This window comes from Solanum dulcamara, chromosome 8, assembly GCF_947179165.1.
Source record: "Solanum dulcamara chromosome 8, daSolDulc1.2, whole genome shotgun sequence".
Taxonomy (NCBI): Eukaryota; Viridiplantae; Streptophyta; class Magnoliopsida; order Solanales; family Solanaceae; genus Solanum; species Solanum dulcamara.
In genome coordinates, this window is record NC_077244.1 from 74,831,065 (window position 1) to 74,841,111 (window position 10,047).

At 33.2% G+C, this 10,047-nt stretch overlaps 1 protein-coding gene across 2 annotated transcripts; it reads right to left on the reverse strand.

Annotated features, from left to right (window-relative positions):
- Positions 1-525: 525 nt before the first annotated feature.
- Positions 526-6,415, reverse strand: LOC129900815 (transmembrane 9 superfamily member 5). Of its 2 annotated transcripts, XM_055975880.1 has the most exons (7): positions 6,148-6,415; positions 4,856-4,896; positions 3,793-4,381; positions 3,555-3,686; positions 2,555-2,711; positions 1,985-2,469; positions 526-1,155 (listed from the first exon to the last, which is right to left on the reverse strand). In XM_055975880.1, the coding sequence occupies exons 1-7, from the start codon at positions 6,285-6,287 to the stop codon at positions 939-941; spliced, it is 1,761 nt and encodes a 586-aa protein (XP_055831855.1). In that variant the 5' UTR covers positions 6,288-6,415; the 3' UTR covers positions 526-938. The 2 variants fall into 2 exon arrangements, with proteins under 2 accessions (XP_055831855.1, XP_055831856.1); XM_055975881.1 differs by lacking the exon at positions 4,856-4,896 and having other exon boundaries at positions 6,148-6,308.
- Between the last annotated feature and the right edge of the window lie 3,632 nt (positions 6,416-10,047).

Consider the following 10,047-nt stretch of genomic DNA (forward strand, 5'->3'; position numbering starts at 1 on the left):
AACATTTCAATCCATCTTTCAATAATTATTTTTACTTGGCCATGCTGGTCATGGCTAATTATTTGATATCTGTATTGCATTGGAGGAAAAAACATCAAGTGAAAAATATTATTTCCATGGTAACAGAAAATATCCTTCACGTTGTTCTACATCCTTGGAGAAAGTTGTTAGATTTGGTGCCTTCCATTTCCTTGGTAGCAAAGAACATCCTTCAAGATTCTGCATCCTAGCAACTTTTTAGTTTTTCCACCATGATTTTATTAAGAAAATAAAGGAGAATTCTTCTAGGTTTCAACTTGTTAGTGTGAATATTATAAATGAGAAACTTCTTTATTTCGCACTAATTAATTCTGTACAGTAATTAACATCTTTCTGGCACGAAAAAAACTATGAGCAACTCCTGTCCAATGCCTCTGGAGTCGTCTTGTGGTTATTTCATAAAAAAACTTGTGATTGCATCATATGATAAACAGAAGGTAGAATCTGAAGTGTTAAGCTAAAATGTGCAGAGTTGATAGATTAGAATAGTCCATAAACTGCAAAACAACTTTTTATTGAATCAAACTTGAGCTGTATAGGAACAAACACAGTAAGAAGAATGAACTACCAAGTAGTATCTAAAAAAATTCAATTTTCAATTGTTGTTGAGAACTCCAGGGAGGGGTGACAAATGTAACTACATAGCTTCATCCAACATCTGGTCATATTTCCAACTCATACAGGGATGCCAAGTACTTTTCAATTCGATATCAACTTCTGCTAGTTTTGCTGCCAATGCTCAACTGTCCAAAAACAAGAAACCTTTTCCCATTTTGTTTAGCTTCTCATATCACCAAAGAGAGTTTGAAATGATATCACGCACAAAAATGGGAACTCTTTTTGTTTAACTTCACAAATCACTGAAGAGTGCTTCAAATAATAGCAATCACGAAGGATTCTCATTCACTTTTTACAGCATGGTAGATGTGACGGGTAAACATCAAGGAAGCACGGAGACTGATTGTTCCAAGCATAAGGAAAAATGCATAGCATATGCAACTGTTGTATACAAAGAAGATAGTAGTCTGCAAGACCCCACTCATGTTTGATTTGCAATAGAAGTATATGGAGTAGGCAAACATAAATACAGCAATTGAGCCTCCACGGAAAATAGACCTGCATCAAATATCATATTTATCAGTCTACTGAGGCAGTGACAGATATTGTGAAAGAAGTAGCCAATAGAACAAATGAATAACAAGCAGCAACTTAGAAAATTAAGTTACATTGCAGTAATTTCTTAGATATCTGCTAATAATTGTTTTGGAACCTAGAATTCTTTTGGATCCGGGTTCACATTTTGCTCAACATATATATTAATCCAGTATAAATGAGGGTTACAACTAATGCACAAATGCGCTAGAACAACTACACCAGACTCACCAGATAAAACTTATTTGGCACTCCCAACTTAACAAATGGAAGAATATAATCTCATTTACCAGAATGACAACTACCATGAATGTCAAAACTGATGTTAACTGTAAATTGATGAACAGAAAAAAATGGCATTTAGCCCCAACGAGAGGGACCTCTTGTTAACTCTAGTGTCCTACATCTAGTGTTCAACAATACTCAATTGTCGTTCAGTTCTTCTGTAACACACAATATCCTCTCATGGTATCATCATTCCACGAGTCACTCATTAATGTCATATTGTACAGATTTGCCGATAACCTTCACTGTGGTTACAAATTCCGGATAGTGGAAATACAATCTGCATATTGCCATTCTCTCTTTGAGATTTTGTTGAAATATTGAAGTAAAACTCTTAAGGAGAAAACTGTATTCTATTAATCACAAAAAAGTTAAACAAATTCAATTAAACCCCCACCAATTAACACTCAAATAACAAAAAGATCAAGGATATAAAGACGGGTGAGATATGTATGCATGCAGTCCCTAGGAATGATTAGTACAAAGAAACATCCAAATTGATACATACCGCCACCACCATTCATGGTCTTCCACTGTCAGCTGAATATATGTCAAACCGATGCTTAGGGTCACAGTGAGCAGTATGAGGATTATAAACATAAAGAACAGAATACCAGGAAGAGTCGAAATCTTGTAGCCCCAAAGGGTAGAATAAAACTGGTGCAACTCAACAACAATGGCACTGAAAGGTAGAAGGCCAGCCAAAAACATTTGACCAGGTGTCTTCCTGTACCAAGCTAGCGATGGAATCTCTCTTGCACACTTCTTTGTGGCAGAAGGTGCTTGAAACTCAGACCTATGCCGATAGCCAATTAGCCCACCAAGAGCAAGCAGTGGAATAGCGATGAGGGTATAAACAAGAATAATGACAAGTATGGTGCCAAATGGAATTGCTAAAGTAGCCCCAAATGATACTGCGACTGAATTAAGGAAAAACTGCATTAAGAGGAATGGTCCAAGAAAGAGCACCGCAGAGAAAGTAACGCTCCTTTCCTAGTGGAGAAAAAAAAAGTTTTCAGTTTCTGGATAAACAATAATTACAGAAATCAAAAGTTGGAAGGAAGTTAATAAAAGTTACCCATCCAGTTTCAACAAATTGACTGTAGAAAGAGGCAGAGCTGTATCCTGCAACTGCAGATGTAAGGGTATAAATTATGACCAAGGATGTCAAGAGAGTTCCACGATTATATGGATATAGGACACCAAGAAATGCCAATATAAATAAGCAGCAGAACCTGTAAGGGTAGCAGAAATGGTTAACTAAAGGCAAACGATGTGCCTTGCATGATCAATTAGGTAATATAAATAGGTCAAACATAATCATGCAATAAGCACCACCCTTACATGGAAAATGTTTGCAGATGATGGAAACCACGCCAATTATTTTGAAAATACAAAAAAGAGCTTAAATGGAAAAGGTTTGACATTACCTTGTTAGAAGGCCTTCCGTCCTATGTATTTTCGAAATATTTAAGCTCTTATAGTCAAGGTTAAACAATATTTTCTCAAAGCTATCTATCCATTATATCTTAATTTTACCAGAACAATACAGAATATAGAAGATAAATGACGCTGATACCATGCAACATAATGTTGGGACATTGTCACGAAATGACAAAGGCATGTAAGAGTTTGTTGGCAAGGGCAGAAGATGGATAAAAGAAGGAAGCAGATGTAGAAGTCTACTGCATTACATATCATGTGGATAGTCTGGTTGGAAAGAACAAAAAATGCTTCGAAGGAAGAAAGCAAATCTTCTCTTTTGTGAAAAATAGATGTCCTCAGAATCTTCATTTTTTGGTGTGATAGTAGTTGCATTTATAATGAGGTTCATATTTTCCTATTTTTGGATCTTATAGGGTATGTAATACAATGTCCTAAACTAGAGCCTAGAGATACAGTATCTAGATATCAAACAGACAAACTTATGCACATAGATTCTCTCCCAGTAATAAGTCAGAAAAGAAATAAAAGATGGCTCACTTGTCATATGAACGACATAAACAACTATTATCATTTCTGCAGAACTTAATGAATTTATGAAATCATCTGACGAATAAGTAAGAGCTACAACTTACAAGGTCAACAGCTGGGTACCAGCACCAATAACTGCACAAAGCAGAGGCATGTTTGATGGACATCTAAAAACGTCCCCGTGAAGGTACTTCCAACCCACTTCTTTGTCTTCCTCTTCATCACCACTAGACCATCTGCATCAGTCATACAAATATGATGACAGAGCTTTCAGATTCAGATGCTTTCATGAACATAGATTACTTGTGTCATTAGCAAAAATGAGCATGATATGAGGCTTACTTTCTCAGATCATTCTTAAGGCGCTGCATCATACTCACAGCAAAAAAGGCCATCAGCAGAACAGAAATAACAATTGAATTAATTATCGAGAACCAATGAATTTGATGGTTCACTGGTTTTGCTGAAGCCCTCGAGTATCTTGCCATTCTATTCTTGAAAAGAATCGATGTTTCATTCCAGCGTACATTATACGTGAATGTAACATTTAGGTCTATATCTTCTGTTATATCCACAACATGGCTTGGATCACTGAGAGCATGCATTTCTATGACCTGGTTTCCATTGTAAAGGACATCAAATTGGACGTGCTTAAAGAGAAAATAATTGGGGCCCTTTCCATCCAGGGTCCAGAGTTCATCTTCAATTTTCCCAACAAATCCCCAGAAAGGGAGATCATCAAAGTACATCTGGTAGTAGTAATCTTTAACAATAGCAGCCCTGAACTTTGAGACATCATTTGGATTAAGCTTCTTGTGGCACAGGACAACCCCATCTTTGTCCACTCCAAATTTCAACCGATACAAGCTATTGGTTAAACGGTCACCATTCAGAACTTCCCCAAGGGATTCCTTTTCCGGAAGCAGCTCACCTGTCAAGTGAAACGAAAAGGTCAAAATTCTTGAAGATAAGATAGTTAAGTTTTAACATAACTAACTAAAGAGATTACCAGTGATACTAAACAAACTATATAAAACAGTACATTGTTCTTATCACAGACCTAGCTTTGCTCTTGGTCTAACCAGTAATAATATTTTGAGTTTATGTAAGCGTATAAGAAGCAGAAGATGTTAATAGTAAGGTGTCTCTGTATACAACAACAACAACATACCCAATATAATCCCACAAGTGGGGTCTGGGGAGGGTAGTATGTACGCAGACCTTGCCTCTACCTTTGTGGGAGTAAAGAGGCTGTTTCCATTCCAATAGACCCTCGGCTCAAAAGAAAGAAAAACGAAGCATGTATGTTTGCAAGAAAATATGACAGTACCCTAGCACGATACAAAGCAACTATGCCTAACTAGTTAGGGTCCACTATACTCAAGTGCAAGCCAAAAATGCTGACCTGGCTGGCAGAATGGCAGATCATAATATTGGTATGTTTCACTGCAAAAGAATAACAGATATAGGAATATCAGGATTATCTGTTGCAAGGGTGAAAAGTCAAACATTTTATTTTTTCAGTAAGTAAGAAAACTAGGATATTTTACATTAAGGTCCTTGACTCATTCACTTACTTTGATGATTCAAATTACATCGAATTTTGCACAAGAATGAGAAAGACCCTCTAAGAATTACTAAAGCCACTTGAGAAAATATCAATGGAAGATGCAGGGTTGGAGAGCTTCCATCTAAAAAAAAAAAGAAAAATATCCTTATATGTTGGTTTATGATGGGATTTAAAAAGGGAAATTATTTCATGCTTAGAAAAAGATTAGAGAATGGGGACCTTGAAACTTGAAGACATTTAAATGCAGATGCTGAAAGTTCTTCAAGATGATTAATTGCTCCATTTATGCAGCAAATAGAAGTTTTAGCATGTACAACAATGACCTTGGAAATCCATGGAAGATATCAACAAGTGCAATAACAAAAAAAATATCATTGACCTCCTATGGAGGATACATTTTGCTGAAAGATCTCACAGTTCTTTTTGGCTTCTGACGGCTAGTGGTCTAGGAATAAATCAAAAGGAGAAAGAGAAGATCTAATTTAACCTCAAAAGCTAGCTCATGAGGTGGGGATTGTCAAAAACCATATCATGAGATAACAACTCATTCCACTTCACACAATAAGCACAATTTAAATTTGAGCAATACATTTTTCAAGGACTAAAGGATATACAAATGATTCTTAAAGACAAATGTCAGGAAATGCTATCAATGACTAACTTCTTGGTCAAGAATAGAAGCGCTCAAGACCAAGTATAGTCCTCATCAGTCTCTTTGTCCTTTGGAAATGACATAACATCCGTTACTACCCACTTTCTAATCTAAATAAATCATCAACTAATCCGACATCTCTTGAGAACACTTGGAACAACAAAATTAAACATTGTGTCTTCCAATTTGGGAAACTATACTGAACAAACTTGGTCACTAGGCCTTTCTCAAAGTGGCTAGGCTGAACCCTTAAAACTCAGTTATCCTTAGTAGCAACACATTTTGTTTAAAATTCTTGGTGATTATTTGTTGTCCAATTTTGACATTGTACTCTCTTGGTGATTAATGGCAACATTATTGTCAACAGCCGCACAAAATTTAACAGTCTACAGAATTGAAATTTTAACAACATGTCTCATGGAATCAAAAGAAAATCTCATAAACTAAGCAAAAAAAAAAACAATTGAAGGGATACCTGGGATTATTGAAGGGACCAACTTTGTTGACAAAAAGAGGGACTTCATCTCCAATGTTGTAGCGATGATCAGCCAGAGAGAGACCCAGAATTAGCAGCAAGTGAAATGGTAGAACCAACTGTGAAATCATACGACCCATTTACTGGATCCAGATGAAGAAAAACAACTTCTTGAATTGAATAAACAAGAAAGGATATTGATTTGCTAATTAAATAGTCAACTCAATAGCAAGCAAGACTAAGCAATAAGGTAAGCATAATAATTTCTGATTTAGCTTCTTCTTTTTTTTTTTCTTTAAGATTCTGAAAAAGTAACCCCCCAAAATACAATTTACTCCTATTCAATCTTATTTATCCTAATTTACTTTTTAGTCAAGAATCTTTTTCCTTTTTCTAAATGTTTTTTTAATTCTAATTTTTCTAACATGGTTAAGACCACAAAAATAAAGAATATTTTCTTACATTTAATATACCTTTAAATTAAGATCACAAAACTTAAAAACACTAAGATAATTTTTTGGGTATTTTACTTAAATCTCATAGTGAAAAAGTCCAATTACAATTTATCCCGACTTTTTTGGTAATTACTCGAATTTCCTCTTCTTTTTTTCCAGATTTTTGATACATACGAATAACGCTGATACATCGCGATTTAATACATAAGTCTTTTTCATGATATATCGTTAGTTGATACAAACCAAACATTATAATATCAATAAAACTTATGAATCAGCTTATAACACCTAATATATCAAGAACACAATAAAAATAGCAGTAAAACTTATGTTTTACTTATATAATTTGTGTTTGGTTTGTATCAAGTAGTGATGTATCATGAAAATGACTTATGTATCAAATCGCGATGTATCAGCATCATTCTTATGTATCAGAAGAGGGTTTTTTGAAATTTTTACAAATGGTAGGGAATAATTGAAAATATAGAAATATAAGATGTGTAATTTGATAATTTTTTCTAATTTTTTTTATTTGTCCAAATTTTGAGGAAACTAAGCTTTAAAAAAATGAAATAGGATCTCGTGTGTTTTAACTTCATTTCGAAAAAGTAAGTTGAATATTCTATAATAAATAATTATTAAGCGTGATTTATTTATACTTAATGGAAGTCATATTTTTAGGTCTTATTTATTTTTATTAGAATTAAGAAGTCTGAATATGAATACACACCTGAATATTAAGATATACTTTAAGATTTTGTGGTTTGAATCTGAATGCACATCTGAATATTAAGATGTTGCAGTAAGATCTGAATACTAAATAGTTTAATTGTTTGTTTTATCAACATCTGAATGTATAAAATTGATTTTAAAATAATAGACATAAAATTTACATGTATATGTGATATATAGAAAAATCTCACTCGCCTCCCTTTCATTTTGTTGGCCTATCCCAAATACATGTGAATCATATCAGATACATATATCTAGTGTGATTCGCATGTATGTGGGATACAGGACTATCTCACTCGCCTCCCTCCCTGTCTCGCTTATCTTTCTTCCTATTTATAGTGTATCTGGTAGCAAAAATATATGTATTTAAGTGTATGTATCTTCATTAATATATGGTAGAAAACTTTTAATTAATGATAAAATATATAATTATTTGAAAGTACAGATAAAATTAGTATATATGATATGGATGTATATCTAATAAGATAGTTTCTCCTAAAATTTAAAGAAAAATAATGAGAAAGTGAAAAAAGTGAAGATAAGATTTTGGTGTTTTCAAATTTAAAATATGACTTATTCCAAATAAAATTAAAATTGTATTTAAATTTTCATGATTAAATATTTATTTCAAATAAAAGTGATTTTTTTAATTAAAAAAAAGAAGAAGAAAAAACTCTCACGGATCTTAAATCGCATAGGTAAGCCCAATATACGAGCTCGATTGGAAACGATTGATGGGAAATTATCCAAAGTAAATTCAATCTTATGTTGTTTATTATATTTACACTCTATAAGATCGTTTGGTGTGAAGGATGACACCAAATAATTTAGAAATTAAATTGTAGTGACACTTAAAAATTGGTGTTTGGTTGGCAAGTCCGGGATAACTTGTCTCGGGATTAATAAATAGTACCGGGATAAGTTATCACCCGAGAACTAATTTCGGAATAACTTATCCCAAAATAAAATAGGTAAATGACAAATGTATCTCTTTAAATATTTTTTATACCTCACTTTTCACATTCATATATATTTACATTATCTTTAATACCATATATAACAACATTCACTCCTTATTTTTATGATAATTCTTCATATTTTTCTATTAAAAAATTATACAATATAATATAATTTTTATTTATAAATTTAGTTGACTAGTTCTTATGTTTATTTATATTTTGATTTCTCATAAATCCTTTTTTACTTTAACAAACTTAAAATGAAAATTCTATTTTTAAATTAATTAAGAATAAAGTTTTATTTTTAAATACATATGGAGTTCATGAAAATGCACACATAAAAATATTCAAGGTAAAGAAGATGAAAGTTTTATTTTAAGAATGAATATTGAATAACTAAAGCTTGCAAAGAAAACATAAAAAAATAAAATACAGTGAAGATTATTTTTTAAAACAAATAATCTATTCTTAAAATTTATGCAATGAATATTATTTTGAATACAACAAATCAAATACTCAATAAGAAATAATTTCAGCATTATTGATTCCATTATAACTAATCCCAACATAACTTATTCCTTCATAACTAATTCCATCATAACTTGTATTCAAACCAAACGACCCCTATTCAGTTACGTTATTTTTGATATTATACAGCTAGTTTACCATTTGTTTTGATTATTTTTTAAATTTTATTATATTATAAATTCATCATTAGATAAAGATGGAAATTTCCATTTAGATAATGATGAAAAGTTTCATTTTATGTAACCATTGATTTAATGTAATTGCGTCTTATTTGAATTTGTTTTTTCCATTTTATCTTTATATAATAATCATATTTAAACTTTTATGCTATCTTTTTATTATAGGTGTATCTCATATATTATTTTTCGGTAGATTTATGATCCAAATTATTGAATGAAATTTACTTTTCCGCCATTGTAGTTAAAATAACCTAGAGAAATATATTAAGGGTTCTTAATCCCCTTTTTTGTTGTCAAATTTCTGGTTCTCCACTTGTAGATGAATACGATGGATAAACCACCCGATTCCGGCAGAGCTACGCCACTGTCACAGCCACCGTTGGCTACCCAATTAGTCCAAGCAGAACAGAAACAAGTAACAGAGCAGAAACAATCGGAATTGCCAACACAATTAATCATTGCCACTCTTGACAGACTCTCTGACTTCCTTTCCGCATTCCAACGGTGTTTAACTGAGCTACAACTATATATGAATTCCTCTCGTAACTCAATATACTCCTCTATGCTACTGCTCCCACCCCCTACACAACTAATACCAATTCGTTATCACCGCCAGCAGCGTCACTCCCAACCTCACAGCCAGAACCATCCCGGGAATCTGACCCTTCTGAAGAGGAAGAGAAGGAGGAGGTGGTGGAGGAGGCGGAGGTGGTGGAGGAGGCGGAGGAGGTGGGAGTGCGAGAGGGTGAGGGAGAGAAAGAGGGACAGGGAGAGGAAACTCCTCTTTGTCCAGAGCTGGCAAGTCTCTGCAACGAAATGAGCAATCGTGATATGAAGAACTACATAGGCAAGAAAGTCAAAAAGGGTATTGCACATGTACCGTTCAATAAAAAAACGCGTATTTTATGCGTTTCAAAAAATTGTTACCTTTTTAGTAATTTTTGACCAAAAAATGCGTATTTTACACGAAAACGCGTATTTTATGCGTTTTTAGTTTATTATAAATAGAGGCTCCTGCCTTCATTTAGATCATCCCACAAATCCAAA

Bases quoted from the DNA above. Each gene is read 5' to 3' on its own strand.
- LOC129900815 (XM_055975880.1), bottom strand. From the start codon at position 6,287: ATGGGTCGTATGATTTCACAGTTGGTTCTACCATTTCACTTGCTGCTA. The intron at 4,897-6,147 runs GTATCCCTTCAA...ATTCTTTTGCAG, and splicing joins GGTCCCTTCAATAATCCCAG to TGAAACATACCAATATTATG. The intron at 3,687-3,792 runs GTAAGCCTCATA...TGACTGATGCAG, and splicing joins CTTAAGAATGATCTGAGAAA to ATGGTCTAGTGGTGATGAAG.